The sequence below is a fragment of the Hippopotamus amphibius genome, chromosome 11, assembly GCF_030028045.1.
Source record: "Hippopotamus amphibius kiboko isolate mHipAmp2 chromosome 11, mHipAmp2.hap2, whole genome shotgun sequence".
Lineage (NCBI taxonomy): Eukaryota > Metazoa > Chordata > Mammalia > Artiodactyla > Hippopotamidae > Hippopotamus > Hippopotamus amphibius.
Genome location: NC_080196.1, coordinates 7,848,590 through 7,867,360, shown reverse-complemented (window position 1 = coordinate 7,867,360; position 18,771 = coordinate 7,848,590). Strand labels below are relative to the sequence as shown.

At 39.3% G+C, this 18,771-nt stretch overlaps 1 protein-coding gene across 4 annotated transcripts in view; it reads right to left on the bottom strand.

The window, feature by feature from the left end:
* SYCP2L (synaptonemal complex protein 2 like) overlaps positions 1-18,771 on the bottom strand; it is a 52,521-nt gene that overhangs the window by 14,237 nt on the left and 19,513 nt on the right. For all 4 annotated transcript variants that reach the window (XR_009048022.1, XR_009048023.1, XM_057699161.1 and 1 more), the window contains 10 exons: positions 18,311-18,404; positions 17,715-17,812; positions 16,800-16,857; positions 16,623-16,704; positions 12,031-12,076; positions 10,925-11,078; positions 10,302-10,351; positions 7,772-7,901; positions 6,313-6,386; positions 6,055-6,124 (listed from right to left, as the gene is read on the bottom strand). Coding sequence is in view for 2 of the 4 variants with exons in the window: in XM_057699161.1 (XP_057555144.1) it covers positions 6,055-6,124; positions 6,313-6,386; positions 7,772-7,901; positions 10,302-10,351; positions 10,925-11,078; positions 12,031-12,076; positions 16,623-16,704; positions 16,800-16,857; positions 17,715-17,812; positions 18,311-18,404 (856 nt within the window). In the remaining 2 variants the exon portion in view is untranslated. The remainder of the gene's footprint in view (positions 1-6,054; positions 6,125-6,312; positions 6,387-7,771; positions 7,902-10,301; positions 10,352-10,924; positions 11,079-12,030; positions 12,077-16,622; positions 16,705-16,799; positions 16,858-17,714; positions 17,813-18,310; positions 18,405-18,771) is intronic.

Below are 18,771 nucleotides of genomic sequence, written 5' to 3'. Positions count from 1 at the left end.
TGCAAAGCTCCAGGGTAAACATTAAAACAACGGTCAATGAGCAAAATAGCAGAATAGGAGTTTTCTACTGTCTTCCCCCAAAGGACACCAATTTTGAAAATCATCTACTGACATAAGGGCCTCTGTGGAAGTCTGAGAGTCCAGTGGGGAAGATCTAGCACATTGTTGGAGGAAGAAAAAAATCCAAGACTGGATGCACTGAAGAGGGTAACAGGGACAGTTTCACTTGAACCACATCACCACTTGCTCAAGGCAGCACAGCTCAGGGCCAAGAGAGCTCATGATTTAACTCATGATTTCTCCAATGGGGGAAGGTGAGGGTGTGTGAGTAAGCACTCAGTTTCCCCAGCTGTGCGGGACCCTGCCAAAAAAGACCACTGCTTTCTTGCCCCATCCAGAATACTGAGGTATACTACACAGCTCGGGGGTAGGGAGGGGCTGGGAGAACAGCATCCAGGGTTCTCAGCATCAAAGGGACACAGATCCTCCTAACTACTTCATGGACTCCATTAGGGAGCCTACTCACGAGCTTCTGGGGATACCTCACCTATGTCCGCCCCCTCAACTGGCCCATGGACACACAAGACAATCCATATGCCTCACCTACACACAACCCCACGCTGTGTGGTTGGCTCACTTTGCACCCCACCCCATCCCCCCGCCAAGGGCATTAACTGTGAGCAGTTGCAGATAGCCAGTCCTATTCAGCAGGATTGGGAGTAAGCACACAAGCTTGAGCATCCACCACTACCCCAGGGAAAGCTGTCAGCACCTGGTCTGGTTGTGCAGATTCCAGAGAAAGTGCAATCTACAGCGGTCCCCCAGAGAAGGAAAAGCGTGGAGCAGGCATATCCACAGAAAAGGTCTCAGAAAGCTTCAGAATCCCTAGTAGACAAAAGGTATTTCTCTCCTGAAGCCAGTCAGTAAAGATTAAAGGAGGCAACTGATTCTTCAAATATGAAGACAACAATGCAAAACTTCAAGAAACTACAGATTCAATGCAATCCCTATCAAATTACCAATGGCATTTTTTTTTTTTTTTTTACTGAACTAGAAGAAAAAATACCAAAATTTGTATGGAGACAAAAAAGACCCTGATAGCCAAAGCAATCTTGAGAGAAAAAAAAAAAATAGAGCTGAAGGAATCAGACTCCCTGACTTTAGACTACACTACAAAGCTACAGTAATCAAGACAATATGGTACTGGCACAAAAACAGAAATACAGATCAATGGAACAGGACAGAAAGCCCAGAGGTAAACCCACAAGCCTATGATCAACTAATCTATGACAAAGGAGGCAAGGACATACAGTGGAGAAAAGACAGTCTCTTCAATAAGTGGTGCTGGGAAAACTGGACAGCTACATGTAAAAGAATAAAATAACACTCCCTCACACCATACAGAAAAATAAACTCAAAATGGATTAAAGACCTAAATGTAAGGCCAGACACTATAAAACTCTCAGAGGAAAACACAGAAAGAACACTCTTTGACATAAATCACAGAAAGATCTTTTTGACCCACCTCCTAGAGTAATGGAAATAAAAACAAAAATAAACAAGTGGGACCTAATGAAACTTAAAAGTTTTTGCACAGCAAAGGAAACTATAAACAAGACAAAAAGACAACCCTCAGAATAGGAGAAAATATTTGCAAACAAATCAACAAAGGATTAAACTCCAAAATACATAAACAGTTCATGAAGCTCTATATCAAAAAAAAAAAACAATCAAAAATGGGAAGAAGACCTAAAAAGGCATTTCTCCAAAGAAGACATACAGATGGCCAAGAGGCACATGAAAAGCTGCTCAATATCACTAATTATTAGAGAAATGAAAGTCAAAACTACAATGAGGTATCACCTCACATCGGTTAGAATGGGCATCATCAGAAAATCTACTAACAATAAATGCTGGAGAGGATGTGAAGAAAAGGAACCCTCTTGCACTGTTGGTGGGAATGTAAACTGATACATCCACTATGGAGAACAGTATGGAGATTCCTTAAAAGACTAAAAACAGAATTACCATATGATCCAGCAATCCCACTATTGGGCATATACCCAGAGAAAATCATAATTCAAAAAGACACACACACCCCAATGTTCATTGCAGCACTATTTATAATAGCCAGGTCATGGAAGCAACCTAAATGTCCAACAACAGATGAATAAAGAAGATGTGGTACATCTATACAATGGAATATTAGCCATAAAAAGGAATGAAATTGGGACATCTGTAGAGACAAGGATGGACCTAGAGACTGTCATACTGAGTGAAGTGAGTCAGAAAGAGAAAAACAAATATTGTATATTAACACATATATGTGGAATCTAGAAAAATGGTACAAATCAACTGGTTTGCAAGGCAGAAATAGAGACACAGATGAGAGAACAAACATATGGACACCAAATGGGTAAGCGTGGTGGGGGGTTGGGGTGGGATGAATTGGGAGATTGAGATTGCCATATATACGTTAATATGTATAAAATAGATGACTAATAAGAAAAAATATCAAATTGTACACTTTAAATACATGCAGTATATATGTCAACTATATCTCAACAAAACTTTTTAAAAAGGAAAAAAAAATTTCAAGGAACATGAAAACTTAAGGAAACATGGCACCTCCAAAAAACACAATAATATACAGCAACTGACCCCACAAAAAAATGGAGCTCTGCAATTTGCCTAGTAAAGACTTCAAAATAGTTGCTTTAAGGAAGCTCGGTTAGCTATAAGAACACACAAAGACAATTCAACAAAATCAGGCAAACAATAAGCAAACAAAGTTAAAAGTTTAATAGAGAAATAGAAATCATAAAAAAAAAAAAAAGAACCAAACAGAAATTTTGGAGCTAAAGAATACAAAAGTGAAATGAAAAATGCAGTAACAGAGAATATCAACAGCAGACCTGATCCAGCAGAAGAAAGAATCTATCTTAAAGACAGATCATTTATCCAAATTATCCAGTCAGAGGAGAGCAAAGAAAAAAAAATAGTAAAAAAGCCTATATGAATTATGTGATAGCACTAATACAAACAAACTATACCACTAATAGAAACAACTCACAGAAACAGAAGAAACAATCCTAAAATTTGTATGGAACCACAAAAGACCTCAAATAGCCAAAGCAATCTTGAGAAAGAAGAACAAAGCTGGAAGCATCATGTTTCCTGATGTCAAACTACACTACAAAATTGTAATAAAACAGGAGGGTATAGGCATAAAAATAGACCCACAGATCAATGGAGTAGAAGAGAGAGCCAAGACATAAACTCATGAATATATGATCCATTAATTTACAACGAAGAAGCCAAGAGTATACAATGGAGAAATGATGATCTCTTCAATAGATGATCTTAGGAAAACATGACAGTCACATGTAGAAGAATGAAATTGGACCATGATGTTACACCATACACAAAAGTTAACTCAAAATGGATTAAAGACTTACATGTAAGACTTGAAACCACAAAATTCCTAGAAGAAAATACAAGCAGTAAGCTCCTGGACATCCATCTTGGTGATCAGTTTTTGGATTTGGCACCAAAAGCAAAGGCAACAACAACAAAATAAACAGATGGGACTACATCAAACTAAAAAGCTTCTGCACAGAAAACCATCAACACAATGAAAAATCAAACTACAAAAGCAAAGAAAAATTTGCAAATTGTACATCTGATAAGGGGTTAATATCCAAAATATATAAAGCATATAACTCAATAGCAAAAAATACAAATAATTAATTAAAAAGAGGGCAGAGAATCTGAATAGACATTTTTCCAAAGACATACAGATGGCCAAGAGATACATGAAAAGATGCTCAATATCACTGATTATATTGTACGACATCAACTGATTATATTGTAACCTGACGTTAATACACTGCATGTCACTGATACCCCAATTTTTAAGAAAGGAAACAACCTACACATTATTGGAGTCCCAGAAGGATAAAAGGGAAAAGGGGCAGAAAGTTATTTTAAAAAATAATGGCCGATGGGGGGAGAATGGATACTTGTATATGTATGGCTGAGTTGCTTTGTTGTGCACCTGAAACTATCACAACATTGTTAATTGGCTATACGCCAATATAAAATAAAAAGATTTTAAAAAATGGCTGAAAACTTCCAAAATCTGGGGAGAAATTTGAACATCCAAGTTTATGAAGCACATAAACCCCCAAAATATTCACCCACAAAGATCTTTTGTGAGACAAATTATAACAAAACTGTCCAAAATGAAACACAAAGAGAATTTTAGAAGGAGCAAAAGAAAAAAAATTCCTCACATACAAGGGGACCCCATAACACTATTAGCAGATTTCTCTGCAGAAATGTTACAGGCCAGAAAAGAGTGGGATGATATACAAAAAGTGCTGAAAGAAAAAACTGCCAACCAAGAATACTTTGCCTGGCAAAGTTGTCCTTCATAAATGAAGAAAAGATTAAAACTTTCCCCAAAAAATAAAAGCTGAGAGAGTTCATCACCACTAGATTTGCCTTACAAATAATGTAGAAGACAGTTTGTCAAAAGAAAGGGGAAAAAAAGCTAATTAGTAACATGAAAAGAAAATATATAAAAAATATATAAAACACACCAGTAAAGGTAAGTATATATTTAAATTCAGAATACTGTAATATTGTAATACAGTGGTATGTTAATTAACTCTAGAATAAAGATTAAAGGATGGAAATATTTAAAATAATTATAGCTATAATTTCTAGTAGGTATACAATATAAAAAGAGATAAATTATAACACCTAAAACATAAAACGTGGGTGGGGAGAGGAAAACAGTAGAGTTTTACATGCAATAGAAGTTATCAGCTTAAACTATATCTCAAAAATGTTTTCTGTAAGCCTCATGGTAACCACAAAGTAGAAATTTATAGTAGACACACAAAAGATAAAGAAAAGGGAATCAAAGCATACTACTGCAGAAAATCATCAACCACAAAAGAAAACAAGAGAGGAAGCAATGAAAAGGAACTACAAAATAGCCAGAAAACAATCAATACAAAGGCATTAATAAGTCCTTACAAATCAATGATTACTTTAAATGTAAATGGAGGGACTCCCCTAGTGGTGCAGTGGTTAAGCATCCACCTGCCAATGCAGGGGACACGGGTTCTGAACCCTGGTCCAGGAAGAGCCCACATGCTGTGGAGCAACTAAGCCTGTGAGCCACAACTACTGAGCCCATGTGCCACAACTACTGAAGCCCGAGCACCTAGAACCCATGCTCCGCAAGAAGAGAAGCCACTGCAATGAGAAGTCTGTGCACCGCAACAAAGAGTAGCCCCCGCTCACTGCAACTAGAGAAAGCCTGCACACAGCAACAAAGACCAAACACAGTCACAATAAATAAATGTATGTATGTATGTATGCATGTATGTAAATGGATTAAAATCTCCAATCAAATGGCACAGAGTGGCTAAATGGATAAAATCACAAGATTCAGTTATATGCTGCATACAGGAGACTCAACTCAGCTTTAAGGCTGCACATAGACTCAAAGTGAAAGAATGGAAAAGATTTTCCATGCAAGTGGAAACCAAAAGAAAGCAGTAATAGCTATGTTTATATGAGACAAAATAGATTTTAAGTCGAAAAATGTAACAAGAGACAAAGAAGGTCATAACACGATGATAAAGGGATCAATTCATCAAGAGAAGGTAACAGTTGTAAACATATATTCACCCAGTATCAGAGCACCTAAATATTTTAAGCACACACTAACAGATCTGAAGGGAGAAAGTGACAACACTATACCTTCTGCGGGGTGGGAGAGGAGGTGTGCTGGTTGACAGGACTCAGGTCCCAGGTATATGCTTCCTGACACAGACATTCTTGTTCCTGCGTGAAACCCCTGCTCCTCCCCTTGACCTTCAGGCACACTTGGTAAGTAGACGACACTGCCCTCTCCAAGGCCTGGCAATTGTCCCTCTGTACAGTGATTGTATCTGCCTCAATCTGAATACCAGCCTAGTCTGCCAAAATCAGATTTTGCTTTATTCTGCAAAAAAAAAAATTTTAGAATTCTCTCACCTCTGTCTTCCAAGTTTTGCAGTTTATGTTTGAAGCTAGTACTTTCCAGCAATGACTCTTGGGTCACAGTCTTCAAAAAAAAAAAAAAAAAAAAAAGGAAGAAAAGGCCACAAATACATGTATTTATGTCAAAATAAGGAAAACAGGGTGCTACATTATCCCTTAAGAAGGAATAAGCCTGTACATTAAGCAAACAGAACATTAATCCTGGAAAACCAGATGAGCAACCAGCAATCCAGCAATTAAATAGTACAATACCTCAGATATGTTTTCCTCAGCATCTGAGTGCTCCAAGGAAGAGAGGTCGCTCAGTGGGTGGGGACTTTGAAGCTCTGAGTATTAGAGAGAATCAATAGTTTTAAGGAAATAAACACACTAAGAAGCAGTGGAGGCAATACCATTTCACCATCAGTCTATACATTAAATTTCACCATACCCCACCCCCCCAAAAGGCACACCGTTCTAAAAAAAAAAAAAAAACCCCAAACCAAAAACCACTTTATATCTTTCAGGGCACTCATGGGTATTAAGTTTACAGGTCTATAAGATAAAATGAATAGCCAGTTACCCCCACTAGGTCAGCACCTTTAGTAGCTGCCCATCTGGCCCCAAATCCATGACAAGGATTCCATCACCTCAGTGTGGTCCTTCTCTTTCCTCTCTTAGATCCACTTGCTTATCCCTCTTACTCTCTGCTATATTTCCCTCTCTCCTATTTTCCTTTCCCTGCTTCTATGCTTCTAGTGGCAGCCAAACTAACAGGCTGGCAGGCATGTGCTTGCTAATACGCTAAGCTGCAGAATGACAGAGGTGAAGAAAACAAAATCCCCACTCTCACAAATCTAAAAGATGTGAATTGTTTCCATAGAATACAGTGGGGGTTGAGATAAACCTTATTGGTCCAGGGTTGGCACACTCTGGCTCCTCAGGCCAAATCCAGCCTGCCACCTGGTTTAATCAAGTTTATGGAAACACAGCCTTGAGCACTGGTTTACATCTTGTCTGGGGCTGATCTGGAACTACAAATGCAGAGTTGAATAGCTGCAACAGAAACTCTAGGGACCGAAAAGCAAAATATAATTACTATCTGGTCCTCTACAGAAAAAGTTTCCCAACCCCTGCAATAAATCATCATTTGAGCTTCTTGCTGTTTTAAGAGAGGAAGAGCGCCAGCAAGTTTTATGCACAAGCTGATTCCAAATGTTAAAACAGAATTAAAACACAACGTCCTTGGGCTTCCCTGGTGGTTAAGAATCTGCCTGCCAATGTAGGGGACGTGGGGTTCGATCCCTGGGCTGGGAAATCCCACATGCCAAGGAGCAACTAAGCCCGTGCACCGCAACTACTGAGCCTGTGCTCTAGACCCTGCAAGCCACAACTACTGAAGCCTGAGCGCCTAGTGCCCGTGCTTCACAAGAGAAGCCACCACAATGAGGAGCCCACGCACCACAATGAAGAGTAGCCCCTGCTCTCCACAACTAGAGAAACCCCATGTGCAGCAATGAAGACCCAAAGCAGCCAATAAATTAATTAATTAAAACAACAACAACAAAACACAATGTCCTCTGTCTTTTGTTAATGAGGACATAAAAGAGAAGATTAATCATACCTTCACACTTTCTTCAACAGATACTAAAATAAACATGTTTTGCTTTTACAGACTACCTTTCCCAACATATAATTGTTTTTCTATGTAAATCGAAAGAAAATCACATACCTGTTTTCTGGGCAGAATCTTCAGGAGTTAAAAAGGCAGAACTACTCTGAAATTTTGTTCCAGAAACTTTTGGAGGTGTGACATTATTTTGCCTGGAGGTATCTTTCCATAATGGTGTTAGAATTTTAGCCTAAAATATAGTACTTTTTAAAAAGTGTTAACATTCACAACCACTCAAAGCAAATTAACAAAACATTCCAAGACACTTCCAATATCCTTTAAAAATGTTTAAGCATTGGATATGCTCCATTTGAAAAAAAAAACAGTAAGGCCATAAGATTCCAGGGTTTGGAAGCACATTAGGTCACGTATCAACTGATAACTCCAACTCAAAGATGACTCTAAGTCATGTTCTCAGAGTGCGGTCTCAGAGCACAGCATCAGCAACACCTGAGAACTTGATGGCAATGCAAATTCTCAAGCCCAACTGACAATGTACTCAGTCAAAAACTCTGGGACAGGAGACCCAGCAACCTGCAGTTCAGCGAGCCATCTCGGTCATTCTGGTGATTACTATAGTCTGAGAACCACTGCCCTAAGTCAGGAGTCAGCAAACTACAGCTCATTATAAATAAAGTTCTTGTAAATAAAGTTTTATTGGAACACAACACATCCATTCATTTGAGTATTGTCCACGGCTGCCTTCACACTACAATGGCAGAGTTGAATAGTTGCTAGAAACCATAAGCCCGAAAAGATGAAAATATTTACTCATCTGGCCCTTCACAGAAAAGGTTTGCCACCCCCTGCTCTAAGTTATTCTCATAAACTCCAGCACAGAGAATTGAGTTTTAGATAGCAGTGTCTATATAAAGTCAGCAATGCCCTCACAGAAAATCAGCAGACTTGTCAGTTGCGTACCTTAAATTTATAGATTCTCAAAGCTTTGATACCTATTATTTGGTATCAAATAATTTCTTGGTACCTATTATTTTTAAAGCTATACAGTGCTACAAAACTCTTCTTTTGGCCTATTTCTTACTGATAACTCCTTATCTCAGGTTGAACTATTCAACAAATATTTAGGCACTTGCTCTGGCTCACAGGTTTGAGCTATAAAATCTCTGTCATTACAGAACATGAAGAGTCCCTTAGACTCACAGAGGGTAACACTGTCCCCCCCAGGCTGATGGAGGAAGGCAGGTCAGACAGGGAGAGCACATAACAAGGCACAATTAGAGCAGTAACAACCCTGTATTTCTGTACAGGCAAGCAGGGTGCTGTTGATGCCATCAGAATCCCAGCAGCTGCCCTTAGAAAATTCTTAAACACTTCACACTATACTCCGTAGTATGTGTGTGTGTATATAGATACACATATATATATAAAATATATGTACATACATATTTTATATATAAGTATATATATTTTATGCATATAAAATGTGCACAATTATTATATACTATGTATCATATATACATGATTATATATTGCATTATATATAAAATATATCATATATACTATATATATACACACACTATACTATATACACTATCTATCTATCTAATTTCATTTGACTAAGAAAAAAAGCCAGCTGCTGAGAGAGGTAATTCAACTAAAAACATGATAAATTAAGCTTTGATTTGATCTGGAGGACACTCATGTCCATGTTCTTAACTACTTTGGTATAAAACAAGGATAACTGAAGGGATTTAAGAAACTTTCAGGGTTTATTCAATATTTATATAAGCCTGAAGATATTTCAACTGCCTCCAAAATAAAGATTTAAATGTTTAAATCATTAAAATCTTTGGGAGTATCATGTCAACAAATTGAAAACTAAAGGAAGGGGACTTCCCTGGTGGCACAGTGGTTAAGAATCTGCCTGCCAATGTAGCGGACACAGGTTCAATCCCTGTTCCAGGAAGACCCCACATGCTGCGGAGCAACTAAGCCCGTGCACCACAACTATTGAGCCTGCACTCTAGAGTCCGTGAGCCACAACTATTGAGCCCATCTGCCGCAACTACTGAAGCCCACATGCCTAGAGCCCATGCTCCACAACAAGAGAAGCCACAGCAATGAGAAGCCCACACACCACAACAAAGAGTAGCCCCTGCTCACCACAACTAGAGAAAGCCGGTGTGCAGCAACGAAGACCCAACACAGCCAATAGATAGATAGATAAATAAATAAATTTATAAAAAAGAAAGAAAACTAAAGGAAGATTTAAACCAAGGAGTTTATTTTAAAGTATAAATTCAAAGGAGCATACATTTGCAGAAACTCAGAATAGCCCAGATTTCATGCATAGTTCATAACAAACATCTTGCAACAAACCTGCAATCAATGAAAAAAGATCCTAAACTTTTACCCAAGATTCATATAAAAGTTTAGAAGTCCTCGAAGTTTCTGTTGAAAGTGCTTTACATACTAGCAAACCACTGGATGGTTATTCTTATATTCCAGAATGGAGGGGTTTTTTTGTTTTTGTTTTTTGAGAAGTAAAGGTAGTTTAACCCTAAACAGACCAATTTGTTTCAAGCTTACACCATAAGGGCACACGGCAGCCCAGACAAAACGTACTTACTTGGTCTTTCTCAAGGTCTCTGCTACTCCTGGGAGGGAAACGTGGCAAGACTAGAATGTAAAGGGAATAAGAATACAATGGGTAAGTTTACTGATGAGAAATACCAAAATACACACCAGAGGCAACTCCCACTTCCTGCAGCCTGCGGAAATGTCTAGCTCTTTAGATCTAATTATTCAACTTTATTCCCCACGACCCAGATGAATTCTCGGCTCCAGGTACTGTTCCTGAACGCTGGTCTCACATCCTTCTAGTTTTACCTAATTAGAATGCTTCCCTTTTTCCACACCTCTTCAAATCCTATCCTTCTCCCAAGGATTAGCCAAGGTCCCACCCAGCTCTTCCTTGAAGCTTTTCCTGATGATTTCAGCTTACGTCAGATTCCTCTCATCTGAACTCCTTACTCCATTATCTACAGCTCATAGTAACAATTATTAGTCAATTCCATGTTCTTTCATACGTTTCATGCATGAACATTTTCCTTTTCTTGTCTAATTATAGCAGGGAAGGAGGATCACATGATCATATATCTCTTTGGTACCGACTCCCATCCCATACTGAAAAATGAATACCTGCTGATTTATTTGAAAAGTAACTGGAAAGAAAACACATACCAAACTTACCTTTTAAGCTACTTCTGGTTCTTGTCTTTTTTCTGCTAGGATATGACTTTAGGGATTTCCGTTTTTGGTTACTGGTACTGGTCCAAGATAGTTCACTGGCACTAGTACTTGAATCCTGACTACTCTCCGAGAAGAGATGTTTCCTATAATTAAACTTTTACAAACACAGGTGACAATGAGAATTATTAAAAGGGCATTAGTACCATTTATATACATTTAAACATATGACTACAAAGTTAGGCAAAAGAAAAGTAACTCCTTCTTCTAGAAGACTGGGCTCTCTTACATAATAAAAGGGCACAGAAGTAAGGAGAAGAAAAAGAAGATTATTTTATTAGTCAGTTCTCCACCAAGCTGCTGTTGTAAAAGATGACAAAATCCTCTCTAACCAAATACTTGTAACTGTAGAGGTTCCAAAAGCTGATGCACCTGATTATAGGGCCAACACTACTTTCAAAATACTAACCCACAGGACTGAGAACCACCACTAAAAGAAAGCCAGAAGGAGCTTTAACTTGTTTGTTTGAAGCCCACGATCTCTTATTTTAGAGAAAGAAAATTTCATTTACTATTCATATAGAGATTTTTTTTTTTAATGCACTGACTGCAGACTTAAAGCACTGTGCTTCCCAAAGCAAGAAAAACAATGTAGAGATGGAAACCGGTGCACACAGGAAGGAAACCACATCACTGCCTCAGAGCAAAAAGTTTCTTTTCAATTTGTTAATACTTCTGATTCTATCCAGAGTAAATCTCAGCTGCTAGTAGGTCTTTAACACTTCTACTTCATAATCTTTTTTTTTTTTTTTTTTTTTTTTTTAAGGAAGCAAGAACAGGCTTTTTGCTCAAAGCCTAATACAAGGAAAAGTACAATTTGATACAACTTTGTTATTCTCTGTTGTATTTACTTGGGGGTTTACCAACTATTTGTTACAACTAATGCTGACTTTCCATTTGAAAGTGAAATGCTTTCTTTTAAAATAAGCTTAAGATAAATTTAACAGAGAAACATAAAGAGCAGACCAATGGCAAAGTGTGAAGATAGTATGCAAAGAACTGACACATGGGAAGGACTGCCCCCAAAACAATGAAAATGATTCCATTACCGACGTCTTTGTTTCTTGCTTTCTGTCACCCTCAAAAGATTCTTCCCTAAAAGGCAAAATACGGTGAATTAACAGAATTGTACCACCAACACCTTCTCCTTTGCCAACTTCAGAGCACTTTTTTTCCCCCTTCACGTGCCCTTTGATTGTGAGCCCAGTGTATAGGAAGTACCCCATTCTGCGACAAACTTTTTATCTTGCAATCCATTTCCATACATCTTTGGCTAACTGGCTATTTAATACAAAACAAACCTTTGTTGAGCCCCTCTCTGTTGGCCATACAAAGAACAGGATGGCAGGGTGACAGCAGCAAGGAAGCAGAGAGTGTGGCCATGCTACAGAGCAGTATCCTGCCTGGCTCTGCCTTAGAATCAACTGGGTGCTCAAAAAGCAAGCTTTTCCTGATGACTAGTGATGTTGAGCATCTTTTCATCCACTTACTGGCCATTTGTACATCTTCTCTGGAGAAATATCTATTCAAATCCTTTCCCCATTTTTTTAATTGGGTGCTTTTTTTGCTATTGAATTGTAGGAGGTCTTTATATATTTTGGATTTTAACCCCTTATCAGATACATGGTTTGCTATTATCAAAAAACCAAAAGACAAGTATTTCTATTTGCTACCATATAGAAAGAAACTTGATTTTTTTTGTATATTAATCTCGTATCCTTCAATTTTGTTAAACTGGGGAGTTGTTTGGGGCAGCACTTCAGACAGGGAAGATGAAAAAGCTCAGGAGATGGATGGAGGTGATGGCTGCACAACAATGTGAGTGTTCCTAATGCCACTGAACAGTACACTTAAAATGGTTAAGATGGGGACTTCCCTGGTGGTCCAGTGGTAAAGAATCCGTCCTGCAATGCAGAGGACAAGGGTTCATTGCCTGGTTGAGGAGCTAAGACCCCACATGCCACAGGGCAACTAAACCCGCATGCCACAACTAAAGAAGAGAAAACCCGCACACCACAACTAGAGAGAAGCCCACGTGCCACAACAAAAGATCCCGGGTGCTACAACTAAGACCCAAAGCAGCCAAAAAATAATAAACAAACAAATAAAATCTGCATCCTCCAAAAAATTGGTTAAGATGGTAAATTTTACATGATGTATATTTTATCACAATTTAAAAAAATTCGTCTTATACTGTTAGTTTGTATGTGTATAGTTTTGGTAGGGGTAGAGTAGGATAATCAAATAGCTAGTTAAAAATCCCACTAGGGGATTATAAATAGAGAGGGACCTTTAGGGAGACCCCTGTAAGTTAATGATCACTCAGGGAAGCAATTGGAAAATCAAGAAGCAAAGCAGGCTTGCTTAACAACGAAACTAACAGCAAAAATATACATCAAGTCAATGACGTCTGCATCTTGCTGGCTGAGGTCAGTAAGTTAATGATCCCTAGGACACACTCCTCTGCACACACTAAAAACAAAATTATAGGGCAAAGGTGACATTCCAAAGTAGAAGACCTTCATTATACTGACACCTGAGATGATTTACCGTATTTTAGCACATGCTACCATCCTTCTGCTGATTTGACTAGCTCTCTGACAGTCCTGGTTTGGCCGTGTAGGGACAAGAAAACTCCCCCACCTGACATGGAGGAGGAGCTGATGATGGAAGCTTGATGTCTACTCAAGAGTGAGGAAGAAGGTGGTCTTCTCCCCTCCCCACTTTTCCTTTGATTATAAAATTGTAACCCATTAAATGTTCGGGGCAGAGTCCTCTCGCCTGCCCACTTGCACCTCTCACAAGCATCCTATACTAACAAACTCTCTTTACCTATTACTCTGCCTCTTGCTGAATTCTTTTTGTGCTGAGACAGAAGAACCTATGTTCTACTGAGTTCCAAAACGTGTTTTGCAGTTTCAGTCTGAATTTAAAAGCTGTTGCAGGTGCTGTTTTATTCCAACATAAAAGAGCTAAAGAGCTCTAAACAGTACCCAAGATTTCTTTGCAATAATGGCACGTGAATGTCCCATTTAATGGAAGTACGCATTTGCAGACAAAGAAACAGAGACCCAGAGATGAACAGATTACTGTGGTCTGGAATTCTTACCTCAGAGTCTGTGGTGTTATTGTTAGATGGTTCTAGGGGAATTATGCACCCTGCCGAAGTCCAAGACCTACCCTTCTGCTCTACGTGGAAATATTCTATAGGATGACAAGCATGCAGCCCCTTCCCAAAGACGAATCTGGACTTCAAGGAGCAGCAGCAGCAATGATCCACACTTCCCAGGATGAAAAGAAGGATTCTCAGATTCCGGCTGGGCTGAGGAATTCCCTCACTGTGGAACGGAGGAGCTGAGAGGCACAGAGAGTGGCAGCAGGTTGCTGGGAAGAGCAGAGCCCTGGCAGGACGGCTGCAGGGTTGCCTCACAGCGGCACACTTCCGGCTGCATAGCCCCAGCCAGCTCCCCACTTCTGGGGCAGATCTGAGAGGAAGAGGTGAAGCCAGAAGAAAGCTGGATGGCTCCAATGATCTTAAAGAATGAGACACATGCCTGGGCAAGAAAGTGTGATGAGAAGAAAGCAGAGGGATAGAGCAGGTTTCTACCCTCTTCTAGTCGATAGTGATCTTTGAACAATAGGTAGCTATAGCGATGGTATAAAAACACTACTTTTTATTTCCTGGCTCATGGCCTGACAGCAATGTAGGCTCTATTCCTGGCTTAGAACTGTCATTTTTTAAGGTCAAGAAAGAACAAATTTCACAGCGTGACAGAGAGTGCTTTACACTAACATTATAAAAGGAGAAACTGAGCCGTTCATATATAAATTGTAAACTCTTAAAGCCCCAAAACAATATATGCTGACATGGAAAAACAATAGGAAAGATACCTAGTAATTCAAAGAAGAAGATTGGTATTGGGGAGGTGGAGCCACAATAATATGTAGCAATGAACGAAGTGAATAAAGGAAATGATAACCCACTGAGGACCCTTTGGGGGATTGTGTGGTTCTGGCAGAGGAGTGAAGAAATAGCCCACGTCAGTACTGCATCTGTTCATTCATTCATCAGTCCGTCCATCAATGAAATTAGATTACTGAATCTATTGATGAGAATGTCTAGCAACTAGAAGCCTCAAAGATCTGCACTTCCAATGCAGGGGGCGTGGGTTCAATCGCTGGTTGGGGAACTAGGATCCCACATGCTGTGTGGCGCAGCCAAAAAGAAAAAAAAATCAAATAGAACCCTCAAAGACTGCTGGTGGGAATGCAAAATGCTGCAAAGACTTTGGAAAACATTTTGGCAGTTTTTTAAAAAGTTGAACATATACCAATTATGATCCAGCTATCCCATTCCTATATTTTTACCCAAAAGAAAAGAAATCACATTTCCATACAAAGACTTACACATGAATCCTAAGGGCTTCACTTGTAACAACAAAAAACTGGAAACTCAAATGTCCATCAACAGGAGAATGGATAAACAAGTTGTGATATAGTCATACAGTGGATCCACTAGTCTCCACTACTTGGTGATATAAAAGAATGAAGTGTTGATAAAACAGGCTGAATCTCAAAATTATTACACTGAATGAAAGAAGCTAGGAAAAAGAGTGCCTACTCTTCAATTCCATTTAAATTAGATTTTTAAAACTACAAACTCATCTATAGTGACAGAAAGCAGATCAGTGATTGCCAAAGGTGGGGGTGGGAATGGAGAAAGACAGGAGGGAGGGATTTCAAAGGGGCAGGAAGAAATTCTTGGAGATGACGGATATGGTCCTTATCTTGATTGTGGTGATGGTTCCTGGGTATAAACATATGTCAAAACTGTATGTCAAAAGTCTGATGTTGGGACTGCCCTAGCGGTGCAGTGGTTCAGAATCCGCCTGCCAATGCAGGGGACACGGGTTTGAGCCCTGGTCCGGGAAGATCCCACAAGCTGCAGAGCAACTAAGCCCATGCACCACAACTACTGAGCCTACGTTCTAGAGCCCACGAGCCGCAACTACTGAGCCAGTGTGCTGCAACCACTGAAGCCTGTGTGCCTATAGCCTGTGCTCCACAACAAGAGAAGCCACCACCCGTGCACCACAATGAAGAGTAGCCCCTGCTCATCACAACTAGAGAAAGCATGTGCGCAGCAATGAAGGCCCAATGCAGCCAAAAATAAATAAAATAAACTCATAGGACTGTATGTGAAAGTTTAAAAAACTTGATGTTGAAGTGTACATCAAATTGTACACTTTAAATGTGTACAGTTTATTTTATTTCAATTATATCTCAATAAAGCTGTAAAAAAAAATCAAACGCATGACCCATTCTTCAGAGGCCTACGTGGAAAAGTGACAAATAAAATAATGCCAAGGAATCCATGTTTTCTGGCGAGGGATATTCAGTGTCCTGCTACAGGAAACTACATCACCAAAGATAACATTAGGGCTACAATGGTAGACACTTGTAGGTCAAGAGAATGTTCCAGCCCTGCTCAGATCATTCTACAGAAAAATGCACACAACACTCTCTCTTTGTGTGGAGCACGGCCTGATGCAGGAGAGGGGGAAACCCAGAGAGTCAAATTGTAATTAACAAGTCACGTTAATAGCAATCTACGTGGTTTGAGTTTTGAAAAACCACTTACCTAGGTGTATCATTTAATTTAGCCACCTGCATTTTTGCTGATGGTTCTTGTAAATCTAAAGAATACTCGAGCTTTGAAGTAACTTCCAAGCATGCAAATGAAAAACAAAAGTTATTGAGCATCTCAGGTGAACATTTAAATATACCAGTCAAGTCTTATGATAGAAAAATATCTGACCTTTTCGTGTATCATCCAATTCCGATTTTTCAAGTGAATTATCAGCTGTATTTGTTTGCTGCAGGAAAAATAGAAATATATGTTTAATTATGATGTCTTTGAGAATTTTCAGAGCCACTTTACATCTCCAAAGAAAAGTATTTGAACACTAAGATATCAGGCTCTTTGGTCATTAGATTTAGCTCCAAATGACTGTTGGCTATTCCAAAACATCAATACCCACCCTCAGGAGAAGATTTGCCACCAAAGACAATCAGAGTGTCTCAAAGTTACTAAGGGAAACATCAAAGGAAGACTTACAAAAATGTCTTCAACAGCATCATAATTGTTGAGATATGTACAAGTTCCCCAAAAGACAATCTATCTGGAGGAATAATCTTTGGTGTATTTGTTTTTTTAAAAAAAAATCATAACTGTTATCACACTTCTGTATATGTCCACATAAAGAAACATAAGAAAATGGACTGAACACCTATACATGCCAAGCAGCATGTTCGGTACTTTATATATATTAGGTTTTTAATCCTAAGAGGGCCACACTGTAAACCAGCTGTTACCTTTGTTTTATAGATGAGAAGCCTCCGCCTCAATGATGTTAAGTAACTTTCCCAAGTTCCCACAATCAGTAAGTGAAAACCAGGTCTGATTCCAAACATTAGACTGCTTTTCCAGATCCCAAACGAGGGAATGAGGCAAAGCCAGCCAAGTCACACATTCCACAGGAGAACCAAGTTGAGTGAAAGGCGAGAAAAAAAAAACACGGCAGGCAAGAGTAACTTTATAAAGGAGGGCACAGTCAAAAAAGAGAGATGTTTGGCCAAGAGAAAATGGACAACAAGCCAGGAAGTCAGCTTCCACCTGCCAGCATCCTGGTGGATACGGTTCAGAATCTTGTCCCCGGCTCCCTGTACTCACAGCAGGCTCAGACTGGTTATTTAAGGGGAGAGCTGTTAGGCAGTGGTCATCTCCAGCACTGGTTAACTCCGCCAGCTGGGTGGATTCCCTTGCTTGGTCTATGCACAGTAAGAAAAGAGCAATGAAAAAGGGTAACGATAACCACACATAATGCTGTGTACACCCTGCAAATGCTGTTCGTGAGATTCACATGCTAGTACATCGCCATCTTGCGGTCAGAGCTGGGAATTAGGACCTGCCTCAAACACATCAAAAATCTGCCAGCCCCTTGGAAAACCGCTTTTGGGTCTAACTCATAAGATTCATGTAATCTGTGCAGGGCCAGCTTTGTGGCGAGACAGGGCCCTCCACACCCCCATCACTTGCCTCCTGCTACCCCGTTATTATTTCTCCTTTGTCATTTCCAGTTGACCCCAAGAGAGACTGTATCAGGGGGAGGAAATAAGGTTGAATTAGCAACTTTTCTTTCTCTAAAGGTATAACAACACATTACTTACTCTTATGACCACAGGTTTTCCGTGATCTCTTTCAAGTAATATTTTATCACTGCTTCTATAGGGGACCCAGGTAAGAAATTTTGTTATTTCCCAACATACCCGTCTCTTTTTCGTGGCTGCTGGGAATCTCAGTGTCTTCTTTCTCAAACTCACCAAAAAGGTCGGAGGAAGTTTTTGTCCGGTCAGGCATCACCTGAAATGCAAACCAAAAGCCACATGATTTTTAAAAGCAGCAATTCTTTTAAAAATTTAACAGTAACAGACCTAAAGAGAAGTAGACAGCAATACAATAACAGTAAGGGACTTTAATACCCCACTTACATCAATGGATACATCACTTAGATGGAAAATCAGTAGGGAGATATCAGTCCATCTAATCTAAATGACATTAGATCAGATGGACTTGAAATATGCATAACATTCTACCCCAAAGCAAAAGAATACACATTCTTCTCAAAAACACATGGAATGCAGGATAGATCATATAAAACAGGCCACAAAGTCTTAATACATTTAAGAAGACTAAAATCATATCGAGCATCTTTACCAACCACAATGGT